Genomic DNA, 20,975 nt, shown 5'->3' with positions numbered 1-20,975 from the left:
GATACAGTGGGGTTCCACCTGAGAGGATGAACAAATCTTATTTTTTAATCCGACAAAGAAAACCCCTGCAATGAAAAGGAATGGAAATCTATAATTTTAACAGTGAAGCATACTTGGATTCAAATTTAGTAACTAATGTGTATTTTTTTATCAGAAATTTGCTATAAAACTAATTTCAGGTCTTATTCACGTGAAATTACAAGCCTTAAATTCAGTACAGCCTTTTCTGTGAAGCTTAATTGTTTTGTAATTTAATCACAAATGAATGTATCCCTTCTTCCTCCCTGTGACTGTAAATTCCATGTCTGCTGCTCTTTTTAATCCACCAGGGACTTAAACCTATGAAGGCACCTCTTCTGGTTTGTCAGAAAGGTCCTTAATGCTATTGCATGGAATCACTGTCACTTCTAAAGCTGCAGAACATTCTGAAGGCCTCTAGTGATGTGAAGTTTGATAATCACATTCGCTAGTGCTGCTGAGCAGTGTGCAGAGGAAAGAGTTGCAGATCCTTTGGCTCAGAGGGAGAGCAGCAGACTCTATTTTAGCCAAGGAGTAGCTGTCTGGGAAGGTGTTACAGAATTCTGTTATGTCTTCCCTCTGCTCTTACTAAGGGCCTTTTCCTTGATAAAGGTAATGCTTATGTAAGGATTTTTTGTCTCAAGTTCATTCTTTTCTCATTTTTACTTTAAACAAATAGGAGTTTTCTTTGTTTGCAAATAATCTCTGGCTTCTGTAAGTTGAATATACTTAATTATAAATTGTTTCACATATTTCTCAGTGTTCTGGATCTAATCTCTCATCCCACTTATTTCTAGGGTGCAGAAGGTCGAAGAGGCCCTCCAGGTATAAAGGTGAGTGGCTAATACTGCTGCTGCTTCTCTATATGCATCTATGGGTCTAGCCTGAGCTTTTGTTCCTCTTAAAGGAGAAATTTCCATGTGATCTAAGATGCAAGTTTTCAGCAATAAAAAATCAGCCCTTGGTGGATGATATACAAGAGGCATTCCTGACTTGAAGGATATGGAACTAGAAAGAAGGACAGCTTTCACTAAAATAAAAGGGCAATTAATTTTATTATTACAGCAAATTTGGGAACATAAATAGAGGAGAGACTCACTAAAGATAATGGGAATTAGCAGAGAGGCTGCAGTAAATGGCTCTCAGTCCTCTCTTCCTTGTTACATGCATACAGATCTGCACGATACTTCCACACACTCTATAACTCCTGTAGAGACTGATTGCATGTAGCAAAGAATTATCCTCCTTTGAGCAGCAGGATCTGACTCTATAAGGAAATATGGTATGGTCAGACCTTCTAGAAAAAGAGGGGTTTGTGCTGGATTTGAGTTTATCCATCTTTCAGATGAAGATAGGTATTGGTGGTCCTTTGCTATACCATCTAGTAACATGCTCAGGGCCAGATTTTCACACAGAGAAAATCAGCCAAAGTTATCCCACTTACTGCAAAATGACTCATATTGATTTTATTTGTTAGTAAAATACACTGAACTAATGCCCCACCAACAAAATTGTTAACTTCCCTTGCAGTTGTAAAGAACACACCTCTCTTCAACCACATCCTGAAAAGGACAGTTTTTCCAGGTCCATTTATATTTTGCTTTTTGTGGTAGAAAGGAGGATACATTCAGTAAGAATAAGAAATGAACAGTTTTTAAAGAATAAAGAAGCAAAGCTAGCCAGTCTGAAGACAAGCAGTCAGCAGACAGAGGAACAGAAGTTGTCGAATAGTCTTAGAGACATGCTTGTCTTGGGCACGGACAACACTGCAATCTTTGTGCAGCGTTCTCAAAACTAAACCAAATAGTAAAGAAGGAAGGGAAAGTAAAGTAGAGGACGACATGAGTGGGGGAAGCACAAAAAATTGTGCTCTGAAACCGATTCAAAGTTAATTATCTAGAAACTTTCTGTTGGTTTTGTATTAGGACTGTGCCCAAGAAAAGTTTTCTTCTACTTGTATATTTTCATTGTAGTCAGTGTGATTTGTTGTTATTGTTGATTTTGGTGGGAACCTATTTTTATTTTATTTACTTATTTTACAACTGGTGTAAGCCTAGCATCAGTCTGTAACTGATGTTCTGTTATAATGTTTTTACTGTAGCTATGAATAAGCTTGTTCAAATATAACATATATATATATTTTTTCTTTATATTGATACTTTTCATTCTACCTGTGTGCTGGAAGATGGGAGTATGGCCTTTTGAATATAGTTTTCCTCTGGAGATTCTTTCTGTAACTACCTGTTTCCCAAGAGTCTTCAGAGGTGTTTTTGTCATCTCTCTAGTGAAAGATTTTCTGTAAGATCTGTAACATTTTGATACAAATCATCACAGTTTTACTTAGTCCAGCAGGCACAGAAAATATTTGTTGTGGGTGCCATTTAGACTGACTTATTTTTAGGTGGCTTTATTTATATGTGAGATGAAAGCAATTTTTTCTTGCTTTGTACCTCATGTGTTCATCACACAATGTATACAAATTGAAAAAAAAAGCTACTTTTTCCTACTTTTTTTGCTTTTTAATTGGGTTTTCTTCAGCAGGAAGTTCGAGTTGCTTGAAAGCTGCTTGGAAGGACTGAAATAAACGTTCTATCTATGCAGACACAAAATGATTATCTGTTCATATGCATATGGCAATATGGCAGGTCCTAATTTCTTTTCATATCTTTTCTGTGTGTGTGTGCATTTGCTTTTGTTCTGGCAGGGTGAACAAGGAGAACTGGGGGAAACAGGTTACCCAGGAGATACTGGTCTTCCAGGCCCACAGGTAGCTAAAAGTACTTTGGAGTTGGTTTAAGTTAGCAGTGAAGAAATGAGTTGTCAGTCTGCATCTTTTGGAATGCTTTGTTTATTTCAATTAGTGAATATTATGAGGAAAATTCCTTGGCAAATGTCCTCTGTGCCCCGGAAGAAATAAATGTACCAAGTTTCTCTTTACATTTGTGGATGTGTGGCTTGTAGTGAAATCAAGAGGAAAGTGAATAATTTAGTCAGCATATTTCTAGTTTACAGAATATTTTCAAGCAGGCATCTTCAAAACAAATTCATTAGAAACTGCTAGTAATAAGTGCAATCTGTTGAATTTTGAATGTACTGTATTTCCAGGCTGTGATGAAATTGTGAAAATGGTATGCTGATTGACAAAACCAAAAAGTTTTGTAATTAAAAAATGTGATTGATGGAGTTATTTTAAAGAGAATTATGGTAGTAAAAGGATTATGTAGCCTTCCTGTTTTAACATGCTCCATCCGCTCACTATATAGGCATCTGGAGAAAGTATGCCCTAGTAGTGTGTTGCTTAATGTCTCTTTGGTATCATAGACACCATAGTGGCTCTCTGAATATGGCCTTCAGGCATTGTCTATCTCTGGTGCTTCACAAAGAGCCAGAATTTTCCCCTGTGCATTAAGGCTTGCAAAATAATCTAATCTTTGAAAATCTATCAACACTGAATTAACTTTTCTTTCTTTTTTGTGTCAGGGCCCAAGAGGACCACAAGGGATCAGAGGACCTCCAGGACCACAAGGCATGCCAGGCTTTCAGGTTAGCTTTAAACAGCTTAGGGCTTTACATTTCTCAGAGGTGGTATTATTTTTATAGTGAGTTTTTTAAAGACTTTTAGAAAGAAGAAGCAGACAAAACTTCAGTATAATAGTTAAAGAAACTGATATGTGTGATTGCTGCAAATTTTGATTATTCTGAAATAACTGCCTTGAATATAGGTTAAGATGGATGAATAGGAAGGGAGCTACAGTATTACCAATCTCCTGCATGCTTGCTGTGAAAAGACTTAGCTCTAGATTCATCTCTCAGTTTCATAGAATCAGGAGCAGCACTGTGAATTGCAGCACCTAAAGGTCCTATATACAGTGAAGCAGCTGAAGACAGTTACATAATCAGCTAGTCACTGGTGGTAGAGAAGTGAAGTTGCTGGAGTGTAGTTATGGCTTTTGTTTCGAAACATCTGACTCTATCATCCTTAGATATCTGCTTTAGTAATGTAAAGATGCTCAAGCTTGAGCACTGATCCCATGATTGTGTGTATATATATTCACTCTGCTTGTACATTTTTTTGTCATACTTAGAAAAAAATATTAATAAATATTTATGTAGATAGAAAATATTATTTATTTCATACTAAATAACATTTTGAGAATTTGACTGCAGTCACACTGCCTGCAGGAAAGAATTTGAATGGCAGAGTGATATGTAACTTACTATGGTTCTGAAGAGCTTTGGTCTATGTGCTAATGTCTATACTGATTCTACTATAATTTCAAGTGGCAGTGAATCATTGAGTGTAGTGAGCCCTTGAGTTCTTCACCGTTCACTTTTTTATCCATGTTTCTGATTACAGGCTAGTCTGGGTCCCCCAGGTCCACCTGGCTCTGATGGAAAGCTAGGTGCAAGAGGAGCAAAGGTAAACATTTTTAAAGTACATGATCACAGCAATCTGACAGCACCATTTATTCAAGAATCTGACTGAAGAACCATGAACAAACACTTGTGTTGTTCTTGTGGAACATGTAAAGATTGAATAATTTTATACAAATTTTTAGACTGCATGATAAGGCAAGTGATGGATGCAAGGTCACACACAGGTGTCAGAGCTATGCTAAGAGCACTCATGGTGTCTAATAACTTCTTCTGATTGTTGTCATCACAGCTTTCAATAGGACCTGGCTTTTTATGAAATGCAGTAGGAATATGGCAGTGGTGGCAAGCATTTTATGTTTCCTAGATTCTGTCCTACACACTGGAAATAAGTTCCTGTTAATGAGGTGTCGTTATTCATTTAACATTTAATTTCAAAAGGTTCCACCGTATAAATTGTTGTTTTTCTTTACACAAATCAGTCAGAATATATGAAGTACTCCATCATGCATTCCATGTGCTCAGTCTAGTTCTTTTCTATTTATGTTGGGATTCTTGACAGGAGAATGTTTCATTAATAAAGTGAAAAACAAAGAAAAGAAAACTTGCAAAAGAAACAAGAACACAGGCTAGACAACTTGTCTGAGAAGTATCCTCTGCTACCAACAGATGCTTCATGCTGGTAGTGTCCATTAATACTTCTTCCAAAAAACACTATTGCCACTGGGAGTTCTGTATAAAAATGGGAGTTTTTTGTTGAAGGAAGGCCTATGGGATTTAGCTGCCTGGATGCTCAGTGCTTACTGTTTTATCCAATATTTTCCATTTCCACTCCAAGGAGCTTTCTGACATGATCTGTAACAGAGTGCTTTTCATCTGCCTCAAGTAATGCATAGAAAAAGATTATCACTTTTCAGTCTAGCAGACAAAGTTATGTTTCAGAAATAAGAGTCCTCTTGAATGAGCCAAACTAATAGTCGTTATATTTCAATTACAACAGGGTGAACCTGGTGACCCTGGAGAAATAGGCCCTGTGGGACCACCTGGACCAAGAGGTGTACCAGTGAGTCTTCCCTAGTTCAGGGTCTCTGTAGTTAAACACTCATTCAGCTGGATCAGTACAATTAATTCCCTTTTTCTATTCTCACTATTTGGTACAAATAAAATGATTTCAGATTTGGTTCTCAGCTTTTATGGAATCCAGATTCCTTGTGGGCTAAAGATAATCTTTTCATTTGGGTTCTCTTTAGCTGCTAAGAGAGACTGTGCTGGAAGTAGGTCACACAGTGGAGAGGCACTGTGGCCTTAATCACTGTCTACTGTCTGCAGATTTTTCTGCTGTTTGCTACTGTTTTTAGTCTGCGTCATGATAGATTGTCCTGCTTCATCAGTATTAAAAGCCTGGAAGTACTGGTTTAATGGGAAATCTCTTTTCCAAAGTGGAATTGGGTATAAATCTAATCTTCTATTAAAAACTAACATGGTATATTCAACATGCGCAGGGCATGGATGGCAGAGACACCTATGGTCCTGAGGGAAATAAAGGAGCAAAGGTAAGAATGTCTCTCATTCTCCAATATGCAAGCTCAATTATAATGGGACCATCATATTGATTTAAGAGAAATGTCAGATGTGGCCACAGTATGTTCCTGGTGTTCAGCAGAAAGCTCAGCCTTCCCACACCTTGTGGGAGATTCTGCAATGCAGCTAATGTAACTGTGACTTCTCTTTCATGAGAGCTTAAGAAAGCAGTTTGATGCAAATGCAGTTCTTTGTCTCTGGTGGTATTCAAAACTAGACTGAGAATTTTGCTCCAGTTTTGAATAAATGGTGACACGTGGTAACACATGAGAATGACTGTGAGGGAGCTACTCTTTTGCGAACCACTCTCTTCCTCTTTCATTAGTGTGTGTGTGTGTGTGTGTGTGTGTGTGTGTGTGTGTGGATATGGGTTTATGAGTTGTACTTTTTGCTGGATCAAGTGTGCTCCAGTCTACCAAATTAGCCGCTCCTGTTGGCAAGTGTTGATGGGCTAGCAGTGAAATGTCTACTTCTTTGAAAACATACAAGAGTCTGGCTAAAATACAAAAGTATACAGAAAAGAGTGAGATCAAAATCATTATACCTCCATAGACACATGACTTAAATGAGGTAGTAAGTTATCCATAGTACGTTGATCATTTGTCTATTTAAAACTTCTAACAAAATACTTATATCTCATTTTGGACTTGGGAAACAGAATTTAAGTAAGACTTTGTGTCATAGGCTGAAGGTTATTTATTTATTAACATCAGAGATGCTGTTGCTTTTAAATTAAAAAAAAAAAAACATAGCCAAAACAAACAAACAAAAACTACCCAAGATTTTGTAATGAGTATTGTCGGGGGGAAAATACCACATCATTTTCTTTAGGATTAACATAGAATACATAAAATTACAGTTATATTTCTCCTAGTCCTCATTGCTACTAAATCTAGAAAAGATAAGTGGACTCTGAAGCAAGGCAAAGATATATAAATTATTTTTGTGAAAGCGATGACAAATGGATTGGATTGGCTATGTAAGTCAGACTAAGAAATAACATCTATAAACTGCTGGGTAAGTATAAATGCACATCAAAAGCAATTTATTGTCAGTTCTGGAAGAATATTTCAGTTTCAGAATGAGCTTCAATGAATTTTGTCTCTTTTATGTCTTAAAAAAATAAATAAAAACAACAACAAACACAGAAAAGTACAAACGAACAAAAAAAATGAAAGAAAAGAAGAAGGCTGAGAGGAATACCTTAATAATTGTACTTGGAATGATTTGCCTGTTAATGTGTCAGGTCCAGGCCTATGGGGTCATTTGAGACTCACTGTTACTTGAGTGGCCTGACACAGAATAATTTCGAAGTTGTTTTTGGTAGATAACAAATACTAAAGAGATCACAAACTTCTAGGTTCTAATGAAATTCATTTTCTTTCTTTTGGCAGGGAGAATCTGGATTCATAGGGTATCCTGGTCCAGAGGTATAATTAAATTAGCATGTTCACTTTCATTATTTATTGTTTTACGTTGTTCTTATTTGAAAGGGATTATCTGTCATTGCCTGTATTCTTCTTTCCTACAAAGTTCTGGATTTCATTAATTTTCAGGGAGAAGATGGAGACCCGGGTGTTTCAGGAGCTAAAGGACAAAAAGGAATTAGGGGTAGAAGGGTAAGAATGATAAATTTGTTAACTCTTTGGGAGTTCAGTAAGCAAAAGCCCAAACATCTCTAGTGTTTTCTCACAGTAAAAAAAATAAATAAATGATTTCTACTCCAATCTTTTGTTGTCATAACCTCATAACCTGGCAAGAGGTCTTAGAGAGAATGAAGGCCAAATTCTTTAGAATTGCTCGTTGCTAGAAATTCTTAGGGATCGTAGTCTATCTTTATTCAAATGCAGGAACTGGCTCACATTGTAGTTATAAAGGTTTTTCTTCTCTGTTGAAATCCTGCACGTGTGTGCAATTATAAAGAACTTGTATTCTTATTTTTAGGGTAATGCTGGTACACCAGGTTCCCTGGGAGATCCAGGGGACCAAGGACCATCAGGACCTATGGTAATGTATTTAAAAAAAAATCTTCCTAGTTAGCTCTTGAATTTCTATTAGATTAATATAATATTTAATAGTCTTTCATAACATACATGGTACTTAATCGGCCTGACAGCTGTACAGATCTGCATCTTGCCTGTGGATGTGTTCACACAAGAGCAGTTGCTGTTGGAAATGAAACTGCAATGATATATTGAAGGGCAGGATTTCTTCTGCAGTATTTGATGTTCTCTCTCCAGTGGGTAATCTAAAAAGAGGAGAAAATTTAAAATGTACAATAAGATTGTTCTGCTGAAATCCAAAGTACATTTCCATTTAAAAAGAAAAGCCATATAAAATTAGATTTGCCATTACAGGCACCCATTTAGAGCTTATACTGACCATACCCTGTTATTCCTTGTATACAATTAGATGAATTTTTCCATTTTTCTAGTGCTTTTGATCTGTATTTTATACAGGAAAAGGTTATGTTCATAAGGAAAGAAGGTGAGAGGATAGTGAATTTCAGTAGTAACTAGGACAAACATGATAGGCATTGATTTTTATTTTTTTTCCTTTAAAACTTTTTCTTGGCCTTGCCAATCTGTCATCCAAGAACACTTCTGACAGATTACAAGCTCAAGATTTCCTCTTCAGATGCATAATTGAGAGGGGAGTTTAGAATTTATGGGTTTGTTGGGATTATTGTCGTAGTAGTGCCTGAATGAAATAAGGAAGTGTGGATTTTGCAGCAACTGAATGAGAGAAGGCTGCAGAATGGGTACAAGTAGTAGATGAAGCCATCTGAAGAAGGGCTGTTTTCACATCTTTCTTATCTTGTTGTTGGGGTCAAGTTTGTACAACTAATTAGGCGAAGAAAAGATGAAGTTAGATATGCAGAATATCTATGATCGTGATAGCAGGAGGAAAGCTAAGGGGATGAGGGAAGTAGGTCAGAAAAGAGATGGAGGAATGGAAAGTTAATCTGTGGAGGAAGTAACAAATGTGGAGTCAGGATTCTTATTTGAGGATGCAAGAAAGTATATGATTTTGGTAAACTATAATGTCATGAAAGAGAGAGGCTAATGCAAAGGTTATGATGTGTGGAGTTCACATTTTTCTGTTTTACCTCGCTATTGCACCTTCTGACTTAGGTGCATATATTCAGTAACCTTGCTATATATTTGAATTTTACATATGACAAAAGCTCTCAACCTGCCTTGGGAGGAACGAAAAAAAAGCAATTTTTTCCTGTATTTTATTCCTACTATGAAGATTGAACAATTAATTCAAGATTTTGAAAGAAGTTGTGTGGAATCATCGCATTTGTCCTCAGCTCCCAAAGAAGAGTGCTGAGTAGCCAAACCTAGCTTGACTGGCTGAGCGATCATGATGGTCTGCAGGATCTCTCAAGGTTGAACTGTTGGGTTTTTGCCCTGCAAGAGAAAGCAAACGTTGCACATCAGAGGCTGCAAATGATGCAAGCTGCAGATAATTGAACCACATTTGTTTTTTTTAACTAACAGACTGCTGTTTAGAAAGAAGATCCAATTCAGATGGATATTGGTCCTCAAGAGTGATGATAGGTAGTGAGTATTTATAAGAACAAGGTGAGAAACGTACTGAGAAACAGGTTGGACTAGTAGTCTGCAAGTCTTTCAGGAATAGGTCCACAGAAATCCACGCTGAGCAGTGTTAATCTCCTGATATGTTAAATTTGCAAGTTGTTGTCAGGGAAACACTGAATGCCTGCATTTTCTTTGGACTACAGAGTCATAGATGAAAATGTGTTATCAGAGTCTGATGCTCTGGATCTGTATTTAATTTATTTCAGGGTGCCAAGGGACGAAGAGGCACTGTTTTAATGGAAGTAAGTAATTAGCTTACATCTAGCTGCATGCTACTTGGAACTAACTGTCCACAGTCTGGGGTGGTCTGGGATTTATTGTTAATTGCTTTTTCATTTTGCTTCTGCAGCCTTGTGAACTTGTGAATTTTACACGAAAAAACTGCCGTAAGTAGGGAGCATCATCTTTTTACCTCAGAGTCCACATAGTCACCCTTGTTAAAAGAAAAATCCTCTGTTGGAAACCCTGTAGACTGGTTGTTTACATCGAGGTTCATTGTAACTGTGGAAGTTTTTCAGCAGGTGTGTAAAAGAGACTTACTCTTTCTGCTCATTTTTTTTCCTATTCATTAATTACAGAAATTGTGACAAATTTATCTTGTCCTCATTTAAAATTAATTTAATTCTTTGGCATTGTATCAATCCCCCTTACGGGAATTCTCAGAGAATATTTACGTATCACTTAGTCTCTAGTTTTGGAGTGTTCAAACTCCGAGCTTTCTCTGCTCAGCAGAATCTAGAATAGTTTCTTTTTAAGTATCATCCACTGTTCTGATTATTTGTTTGTGAAAAAGGAGTGTTGTCTCTTCTGACTGTTTCTGATACTTGTATGAGCTTTGAGTCAGTCTCCTTAATGAACGTAAGTGAATATGTCTCTGTTTTCATGAATACAAGCCCAAAATGATCTATTTCCTCTCTGTTTCTTCACTCCAGCTTGTTCATCAGGTAAGTCAGTCAGGCATGCCCATCCTTCATAGACTTGAAGAAAATGAACAGTGTTTGAATTGCTGAAATATTCTTACACAAATGTTTTGTCTCAAGATACAGACACATGTCCAGTTTATCCAACGGAGGTGGTGTTTGCCCTCGATATGTCTGAAGGTGTTACTCCAGCTGCATTTGAAAGAATGAGAAGCATTGTTATGTCACTGCTGAAGACCATTAAGATCAGTGAAAGCAATTGCCCAACAGGCGCTCGTGTTGCCGTCGTTTCTTTCAATACCAACACGCGCTATCTCATTCGTTTCTCAGAGTTCCAAAAACGCAACTTGCTTCTACAGGCAGTCCAGAGCATACCACTGGAGAGATCTACAGGAAAACGTAGTATTGGGGCAGCCATGAGATTTGTTGCAAGAAATGTCTTCAAACGGGTCCGTCAGGGCATCCTCACAAGAAAAGTTGCCCTATTTTTTGCCAGTGGTCCATCTCAGGAGGATGTGGTCATCAGCACAGCTGTACTTGAGTTGAGTGCCTGGGATATCACTTCAGTGGTTATTGCCTTCACTGAATTGCCAAATGTCAGGCGTGCCTTCTCAGTAAGTAGACTGACTATAAAGAATTGAATCAGTTGACAATTTGCTCAGTTGCTACCAATATTTGAGTAAAGAATGATCTCTGGATAGTAAGATACGTTTATGGGGAGTTCAATCTCCCATTCAAAAGTGTTAGTTAAAGGTTGCTATTTTAACAAAGAAATGCTGATTTTCATCACTATAATGATCACCATCTGATCTCTTACTGGACACAAATTATTTCTGACTTGTGGTCTTAGGACAAATCATACAGTTTCAATAGCGTTAATTTCACTTGGTCACACGTGCTATTTCTCTAAACTAGATTCTACAAAGAGCTGAAAGGCAAAGTATAAAATAAATGTGCACGGAGGTATAAAGTTCAACATCATTCAGAAACACTTGAGCTAGCTTTGGATGATCTACTATGGCTTTGAAAAATATATTGTGATTGTCTTAAACTGACTAATATGCTCTGTTAACACCAATTGTTATTAGCTGTACTAGTTTAGCAATCTCTGTATAGTGTGGAGTTAAACCTTCAGGAAAAAGTGATCTTGTAATGCGCAAGAGCAGATAGAAAAGTCTTCCCTATACTTTTTCAATATTACAATAGAAAAGACACCACCAAGTTAGAGACAATATTTCAGTAGGGAAGTAGTAATGATATTAAGAACAAAGACAAGCAATGTTAAAGCAAAATATAAATCATGTTTACTGTGTTTCCTTCAAAACCTAGATTGATGATACTGGAAGATTTCAATTATTTGTTTGGGAAAGACTACAGGATGAAAATTTGGAGAGCATCACATATTGTACACTTTGCTTTGGTGAGACATTTTTACTTATATCAGCTGCTGTATTAGTCTTTTTACTCTTTCAGCAACAATCCTACATTCTTTCATTAAAGAATTTTGCTGGGCAATAATGGATTGTAAGAATTAGTTTTAAAAACAAGAAAGCTATTTAATTTCTGTCACAGCTTTGTGAAACAGATTTTTCTATTTGACATTTCTTTTGTAACAGAAACACCATTTAAATAATATAATGTTTCTGGGAAACCATGCTCATTTATTATAAACTTTGTATTTTGAGACAGGGAAAAACTGCTAAATGTTAAGTGTTTCAAAATGCTGAACAGTGGCCTGAGATTAAAAACAAAAAAACAAAAAAAACCCACCAACAATAAAAAACCTTGTTTCAGTATCCTTTGCTGTGTTTAGATTTTGATGGAAGAAAAATTCTCAGGGGAATTCTGAATTCCTTTCATAAGATAAAACTTCACACAACAGACTTAGATCTCATAATTGACTGATTTCCCATAGAATCTCAAAACCTTGTTCAGCAAGATTAATCCCTTGTTGCTTTTAACAACAATAAGATTTCTGGTCACTAAATTGATTTAAATAAAATTTAAGAAAATGTAAATGAATGGGACTCTCATTTTTTCCCAAACCATTGCTTTTGTTGTATTGCTAAATAGCTTGCTGCATATTGGCTCTTCCTCTCTAGATAAATGCAAGCCCAGTACCAACTGTGAAGTGCCCATTTCTCCCCCTCTTCTAATGGACATGGATATTACTTATATCATGGACAGCTCTCACAGCATCGTCAGTGAAGATTTTCAGAGAGCCAAGGACTTTGTGAGCAACATGCTAGATCAATTTGTCATTGCTGAAAAGCCAAGTGAATCTTTTGGAGGCATCAGAGTGGCATTGGTACAGCAGGCTCCCAAGGGCTTCCTACCTGATGGAAAGAAAGCCCCTGTGGCCTTGGAATTTGATCTAGAAACATACAACAACAAAGATTTGATGAAGAAACATATCCAAGAGTCTGTTCACCAACTGGAAGGGCCATCAGCCATTGCTTCTGCTTTGCAGTGGACAGTTGAAAATGTATTTTTTAAAGCTCCCAGACAAAGAAAACACAGGGTCATATTTGCAATACTCGGAAGCAAAACAAGCACACAAGACAGAGAGAAACTAAGAGAGATTTCACTTGGAGTCAAGTGCCAAGGATTTACTGTATTCACTCTTGCACTTGGCAATGGTCTGAGTGACAGTGAGTTGATGGAACTATCAAGCTCCCCTACAGACCAACACTTACTGACATTGGGTAGGATTTCAACGTCTGAGATGGTATATGCTCAGAGATTTACCCGGGCATTTCTAAATCTGCTACAAAGTAAGTAGTGTGCAACGGTGTTCACTTAAGGTATGGAAAGAACAAGAAATGCTCTGTAGAAAGGCAGTCAGTATACGTACTACCTCTCAGTTTCTAGTCATAATGTAACTTCTTGGTATTTCCTCTATAGTTTGTAGCAGATACTGGATGCTAATGGAAGCGCCAGTAAATACAAAACAGTACTACATTTTTATGTTGCTTTTGGCCAAAATCTCAAGAAGTTTTTTTCTCATTAAGTTTGTATTCAATGTATGGTTATGCTGACTTCACTTCTATGGAGGAAAGACTATTCTTCAGACACAAAACACAGTCGTTCTCCTGATTGAGGAGGTCTAGATTTACTGAGCTGTTAATGCTTATTTAGGCTCTTGGGCAGATAGAAGTTTAAACAACAGCAGATCTGGCCTTAACCACTGTTTACTGAAGTTATTCTTCCTCTGTAGGGCAGAGAAAGAACTTCTGTAGTTTCTAAGACTCGTTGTTGTAGAGTAACAGTTTTTATGTGCTTTGAAATATATACGAGAGAGCAGCAAGAAGGAAGTTGTCACTGACTTAAAATCCCCATCAGAAGAACATGTTTAGGTAAAACAAATTTGCTGTAGTATATTACAGAGGAATACAAAAGTCTAAAGTGTTTTTTAAAGAGTTGGTCTCTGATGTCATTTTCATTTTTCTGGACATCTCTCTCATCCATCTCTGGACATCTGAACACTGAAAGATACAAACTCCAGTTAACAAGAAAATAATTTTTTTTTTCTTAAATGTACTGGGTTTGTAGGAATTTAAAATTCACTTGTGGTGTATTTGAATTCTCCACAGAAGAAATGAACAGTTATCCTTCTCCTGAACTTCAAGAAGAGTGTGAAAACTTAGATCGGGGTGACACACAAGATCAAGTGTCTGTGACTGAAAGGTTTGGAACTGTCTATTAAATCTTACATGAGCATCTAAGGGATAAAACTATATATTTACATTTACCTCCAAACCTAAGATTTTTTCCTTTACATTAGTCACTATATATTCAAATGCACTTTGACAGATGATTGCATGATCAGGATCAACAATTCTTTTTTTTTCAGTGTTCAAAAGGAATGAAAAGGCCATACTGGTGCTTAAACACTTTTTTTCCCCTCCTTCCTTTAAAGGATGCCTTTACCTGGACCTGATGATAGTGGTTACAGTGGTGATTTAAAAGACATTGAAACAACTGAAAATAGAGCCCTGGAAAAAGTTAAACTGACTACCACAGGACTTGCATACACAGTGCCAGGAATGGGATATGATTTTGAGGAGAATGAGTACTTCACAGAGGAAGGCACTACTGGAGAAAAGACACAGGAGTATGGAGAAGCACAAGGGAAAAAGGAAAGCATAGGAACAATAGTAGAAGCTGGACCTGATGATGGTGATTATGGTATGATTTTAGAGTATGAAAATTTCATTGAATTCAGTAGAAAAACTCTAAATTGTGATGAACTTAATTGAATGCTTCTTCAGTGTGAATTGTTACCATTAATTATATTTTCCATAACTTTTTGTTGCCATATGCCCGTATACAGTCCAAATCTGTACATTACACGTTTGTAACCATAGGGTGAACTACTGGTATCATTAAGACTTTAGTTTTGATTTATAACTTTCTAAAGTAATAATAATAATATATATTGTAATCCTCTTCACTAAAACAGCTGATCGTATAAAATCCTCAAGTTGCACTATAATTACTGAATTATTCCTGCTCCTAACTTAGCTCAACATGGAGCAACTAAATATGTCTCTGCTACAATCTGTTCCTGGGAAGAAACAGGATTCTCCAGCAGAGATATTCAGTCAAGACATGTATTCTCCATGTTTTTTACTTTGCCTCCTACTTGTGCATTTCTTTTCAGATTTGCCTTTTGATACAATAGACATGTTTTTCTGATTGTGAAATCAGTTTTCTCCAACATCCCTTCTATAGAATTGAGTGTTTCTATTGTTTGGACTGCAATTGGATATAACTTCTGTCACATACTCTTTGCATGTTTCCTATGAAGACACAAACAGGCTAATTGCACTCATGTGAGCAGTGACATGAACCACCTACAGGAGAGGTGTGAACTGCACTTCCCAGTTCTAGTTGCCCTCATAATTAGCAAGCCAACAATGTAACTTCTAAAAATTTACAGCATACTTTGAGTATTTACCCTTTGAGAGATGTGGCTTGTGCTGGTCTTTGTCCTTCTCTGGAGACTCTGATGCTTTCTGTTTGAGCATGGATACTTGCTGAATCTTTGTAAGACCTTGAACACTGCCTAGCTTTTCACATTTGCTAATTTGTACTCAATGTTACTTCCCTTGAAATTCTAATGCCAGAAAGGGTGGAATTTTCATTAAATCTATCTATTATTTGCCTTTTCCAGATGTGTGTGACCTGGTTCAAGATAGTGGAGAATGTCAGAATTACGTTCTGAAGTGGTACTACAACAAAGAGCAGAAAATGTGTGGTCAGTTCTGGTATGGGGGTTGTGGAGGGAACGAAAACAGATTTGAAACACAAGAAGAATGTGGATTTTTGTGTATAAAGTCTTTCTAGTGCTGAGACACTTAAACTACTTTGTCTTTGATTACGCTATCAAGATGATGGGCAGAAGAGATGGAAAATTTTACATGGCATCTCACCTCCCAGATCTCAGATCAAATAAATACTTGTTAGTGATGTTATTATCTATCCCACTTAATGGGGGGGGGGGGGGGGGGAAACTACCTAAAACTACTGCTCAGATGATCTAAGATTCTGAAAAATGAGAAACTTTTATTAGCTAATGCTGTGTTATTAAAAAAGGATAAAAGCATTTAATTGATTTTCTTCCAAAGACACTGAAATGTACATTTTTAAAATGTACTGAATAAAGTGAAATAACCCTCAAACGTTTTCATGAAATGGTGCTAGATATGAACCAGTGATGTCAAAATATTGATTCATTTCTATTTGTCTTGTGTAGGGAAAAAAGAAACGTATTTAGTTCTTAAAGGGCATGCACTTACTAGAATTTCCTTTACTTTCATGTGGAGGATTTTCTACTATAGTCACTTCACTTCTTTAATGAGTATTTCAATATGTGAATAAAATAATTCTTTTTCAAATATTTCTCTTCTGCCATTAGTTCTTGAAACAGATGGAAGAAAGTTCTCGTAGAATGCCTTCTCATACATAAGCAAGTGTTTTTTCTCTTTTCCATGTCACTAAAAGTTAGACAAATATATTTATTTTGGAACATTAGATTTTCACCGTTGATCTTGAGAGGGGAAAAAAATAAATCCTGAGACACATTCTTATTAAAGACAAAAAATGCAATGCTCCACAACATGGTGATGTTTAGCTGAGCTTTCACACTCTTCTGGCTTATCTAGACTCTGCTATTGCCTATTTTGTCTGCAGAAGTCATGGTACTTTCAACTCACCTTAGTCTATTCTTTGTAGAGGTGGATGAACTCGCCTGGGAGTTGTCTACAAGAATGTCAATAAAAATAACTCTAATTTGCATGGGCTACTGATAATGCTGAACAACTTTCTGCTAACTCTCTGCCACTCTTAGCTCAGTTGAGGAAAAGTGCTCCTGGGTTGAAAAACCCGCAAAACATCTCACTGGTTATTCTGCTGAAGCAAACTGAGTTGAGACGTGTAAATCAATGAAACCTATTGTCTTTCATCTTGCACATGTCACAGTGAGACTGCTAAAACTACTGCAAGGGAATGAAAGATACAGTACTCTTTGTTTCTGTTCTACATTTGTGGCTGGTACTTAAGGAGGACGCCTTCAATTTTTGGGTCTTAGACCTGGTCTACCTATTCTGAGGAATGGGTCAAACCACAGTTTGCTTTCTGCCAAAATATGTACAATGTTTTAATTCTAAAGTGTTTACTATGTAAACATCAAAATTCCTATTCCCTGTGATAGCTGTTTATTCATGTATGCTGCCAGTTGGCAGTAGTTCCTCTCTTCTTTCAAAATGAATTACTTCCTCTCCTTAAGTCAGGTGTACTAGGGAGTTTGCCTCTTTTGGATAAACAGGTTTTGTCTTTTAGAGAAGAGACTCAAAGAAATTCTACCCCTAAGACAGGACCACCTGGAAATCTGATCTCCTAATCTCTTTTGAACTCCAATGTTCTCATTTTGTTCAGGTAAGCAAATAATCTTCGGAGGTCAAAAATCATGTGTATCTACTCATGTAACAACGGCTGTTTCTGTTATCTTAGGTTCTTTATCCAGAGACACAGATTCCCCTGGGTGGCCTGCAATACATTTCTTCCTTTCAGCTGGCTCTTGCTTGTCATCTGGGGTTACTTAGTACTTAGTCTTGCTGCTGGCTCAAATTTCTTATTTTTCAGTGAGGAGAGGGTCTTAACGTGTTGGATCCTTGCTGCTTGATAAGGAGAAATGTATGTGTCTGCATGAGCTGAACTGCTTCTGCCTTCCACACACATGCTCCATCTTATTACTTCAGACAGGCTGCTTGATGATCTTCCTTCCGTAGCTATTGAGGATAAGACCAACCAGCTGTCTCTCTTTGAAGAACAGCTCTCAAAGCCTGCTAACCTGTTTGTTTTTTATTCTTCCATCCCTGGCATAAATTCTTTGGGCTTTTCCCTGATGGAAGGAGTCTGCTGGCTGCTACAGGATGCTTAGGTGTCTCTTGTTTAATCCCTGATTTATCCTCCTGGTTATGTCAGATTGTCCAGCAAGAAGCATTTGCAACACTGGGGTTTTTCCCCCTTTTCAGACACATTAAGTACTATAGGAATTTGAAGCAGTTACACAAAGGTAAATATTAAAAGGATTGTTTTGTAGGCAACTGATGAGACCTTTGAAAACTTTGATGTTTTTCTTGAATGGATGTGGTGTAAACAAATGGAACCATGAAAGGATCTCTGGTGTACTGTACTGATCTCAGGTTAGGGACCACCCTTCCTCCCATGTAGTCCCCAAGGTGCCTTTCTGCACTATGCATATGTAAACCACGTTTGCACACACACTTGGCTCCAATTTGAAAGCAGTTCAAACACTGCAGCTGAAGATCTTTCTGTGCATGCTAATAAGCCCAGCTTTTTAAAGATGGATTAATTAAAATAGGAATAACTGTCCACTAACTGAATAGAAACTGAGGTGTGACTATTTGTATGGGTGAATGGCTGACCATTCGGAGATAACATCCCGTCTTCTAATAAGAAATATCTTGTGAAGACACCTACTGCTCAGCTGCATTAACTAAGGACAGCTTCTCCTCTCATGAATCTCTTAGAAGTAACTTCTGGATGCTGTCAGAGATCATCTTTAGCGAGTCCAGCCACACACCTAACATGCTGCTCCCTAAGTAGATTTTTATGTTTGTGCTGCTGAGGGTGTTAACAAACTGTAACTTAAACTGTAGTTTAAGAAGTGCAAGAGTGCAGGTATACTACTACTGTCTTAAATAAATCCAAATTCATGTATTTCATCCACGTTTTGTAATCCAAAATAGCTGAAATCTGAGACCTAATTCAGGCTTCCAACAAAGAACAGGTGTTCTTGGGACCAAAGTTACTGCTCACAATTTCTGCTGAGTAAGAGTGAGTAAAATTAGTATCTTTTTTATTATTTTTCTTGTGTGTTATGAGAATATGAAAATGATCATAATCTAGCATTAATTTAAAAAAAATTTCAGATTATATCTTGGATTAATTAGAGGTAGAGATGCATCTTAATTACTTTAAAGGGACCAGACAGCATTAGAGAGAGATAAAAGATCTAAAGCATATTTTAGGGAAAATACCCAGCATTACTGGCTTTGTGCTATTATTTTCTCACTTCTACTACCGTGTTTGACTGCATATCCAACATGAATTGGCTAGCTTTTATAATAGAAAAGGGGCCAATCTCATCTAAAACATATCTCAATTAACATTACCTTCTTTAACAAGGCTTGTATGTGTCCTGCCCTTAATTTGGGCCTAGGGCAAAAAGCATGCAAGTCTTGTGGTCTTCCTCTAGGCACAAGGTGAGTGCTGTCATGTCTTGGCCAGATACAATAGTCTTGTTGAATGTTAATAGCAATGGCAATATAAATGCATCAGGAGTCAATACTGAGACAGAAGCAGTGTCAGAGGAGACCAAGGGGCTAAGCTGGAGTAAAAAAGAAATTCCCTTGGTGGAACAGGACCAGGCCATGGAATATTTAAGCAAACTGGACATAAAGTTCCTGAGCCCTGATGGGATGCACCCATGAGTGCTGAGGGAAGTGGCTCATAAAGTGACTCTCCATAATCTACACAGATAAGAAAGGCTGTGTTGTGTTAGACCCTGGCACAGAAAGCTATGCTCCTCTCCATTCCTTCTGTGCCCCGCTTGAGCATGGCTTCATCCTTCCCCAGCAGCATCCCAGAAGCTGCAAAATCTTTGTTGGCGCTGGGTAAAAAGGAAGAAAGGCAAAATCTGGGTCAAACAAATGGAGGGAGCCTGACAATGTGAGAAACTTGAAAATAGGGCACTGGTATCTTTAAGGATGTGCTTAAATGCAACTTTGCCTCACATATTGCTTGCCCAGCAGAAAGGCATATTGCCAAAAAAAATGTAAAGGCATATGAAAACAGTAAGAAAGAGATGAAAAGTTTTTACAATAGGCACCTTTCTTTCCTTTCAGAAAAGACATTTCAATTCAGATAATCATTATTTTGTAGAACCTGCTGATTTGACCGAAAGCACAGAGAGCAAGCTGAGCTAGAGTTAGCTGGGCTGCAGCAGGCAGTAGGAAGCAGAGGTGCTAACTTGAAAAACACTGAATTACAGGTATGATTTTTTTCTTCTTGAAATATAGTTTGATAGTCCTGAGACATCTGATCTATACAATCAATCATTTAGGAGCTGCTAGTTAGCTTCTAGTTAAGTGGGTTTTTGTAGTCTTATTGACATAGCTTAATACATTTAAATGTACCCATTTTTTTCTGTGCATTTGTGCTCTAGACAAAAACCATTAAATAATTACTAAAAAGTCTCTAGCACTAAGTGCTACAGGCTTTTAATGCTTTGACCCAGTTTTCCAAAGTCTTGCAGCTGGCTGTCATGTTGAGTTGTTTCACCAGAACAGGCAGATAGCAAAGCACACGTAAAAGCAGATATTCAAGTGGACCTCTGCATTCACCTAAAACCAACCAAGCAAAAGCACACGCACAGAAAACCCATTGTATTTGATCCAAGGATCATAAACAGACTGCCATCTTTTAAACCAAAGCTTTAGAACTCTTCCCCCCCCCTCCCCCTCCCGAAGAAAAATAAAAGTAAAAAGAAAGAATTAAAAGTCTTTAGAAGATATAGTGTCTACAAAAGATGACCAACTAAAACTAACAATTTTGCTGCCTGACACTACTCTCAGTTCTAAAGGCTGAGCCAACACTCCTTTTCCCTGCAAACTGTTTTTATACTGTAGTCATCATACAACGCAGTTGCTACAGAAGAACTATGGATGTGAACAGACTCAGGTACCAAACAGGGAAGCTCAAGTGGACTTTATTACAGTTATTAGAATATGCAGGGACATTAGTGCACTGGTTCATATTTCATTTCTCAGATTCAATGCAGTAGCATTCAGATGTTGACGTACTTGTAGCAGCCCTCTCCCCTTTTATGTTTACAACATGTAAGGTGGGAATTCCTTCCATCAACTTCTGAAAGATCCTTGCTGAA

At 37.3% G+C, this 20,975-nt stretch overlaps 1 protein-coding gene across 1 annotated transcript in view; it reads left to right on the top strand.

Moving 5' to 3' along the window:
* COL6A6 (collagen type VI alpha 6 chain) overlaps positions 1-16,003 on the top strand; it is a 59,304-nt gene extending 43,301 nt beyond the window's left edge. The window contains exons 22-39 of the mRNA XM_065752688.1: positions 816-851; positions 2,723-2,785; positions 3,499-3,561; positions 4,376-4,438; positions 5,393-5,455; positions 5,895-5,945; positions 7,368-7,403; positions 7,530-7,592; positions 7,918-7,980; positions 9,788-9,823; positions 9,931-9,967; positions 10,514-10,525; positions 10,622-11,115; positions 11,831-11,921; positions 12,604-13,275; positions 14,095-14,188; positions 14,421-14,689; positions 15,678-16,003. Coding sequence (XP_065608760.1) covers positions 816-851; positions 2,723-2,785; positions 3,499-3,561; positions 4,376-4,438; positions 5,393-5,455; positions 5,895-5,945; positions 7,368-7,403; positions 7,530-7,592; positions 7,918-7,980; positions 9,788-9,823; positions 9,931-9,967; positions 10,514-10,525; positions 10,622-11,115; positions 11,831-11,921; positions 12,604-13,275; positions 14,095-14,188; positions 14,421-14,689; positions 15,678-15,850 — 2,379 coding nt within the window. The 3' untranslated portion in view covers positions 15,851-16,003. The remainder of the gene's footprint in view (positions 1-815; positions 852-2,722; positions 2,786-3,498; positions 3,562-4,375; positions 4,439-5,392; positions 5,456-5,894; positions 5,946-7,367; positions 7,404-7,529; positions 7,593-7,917; positions 7,981-9,787; positions 9,824-9,930; positions 9,968-10,513; positions 10,526-10,621; positions 11,116-11,830; positions 11,922-12,603; positions 13,276-14,094; positions 14,189-14,420; positions 14,690-15,677) is intronic.
* Positions 16,004-20,975: the final 4,972 nt, after the last annotated feature.

Source organism: Cyrtonyx montezumae, unplaced genomic scaffold (genome assembly GCF_038088225.1).
Source record: "Cyrtonyx montezumae isolate F1298 unplaced genomic scaffold, pur_monq_1.0 scaffold_8, whole genome shotgun sequence".
Lineage (NCBI taxonomy): Eukaryota > Metazoa > Chordata > Aves > Galliformes > Odontophoridae > Cyrtonyx > Cyrtonyx montezumae.
Note: the sequence above shows the minus strand (reverse complement) of the source record. Positions and strands in the feature narration are given on the sequence as shown.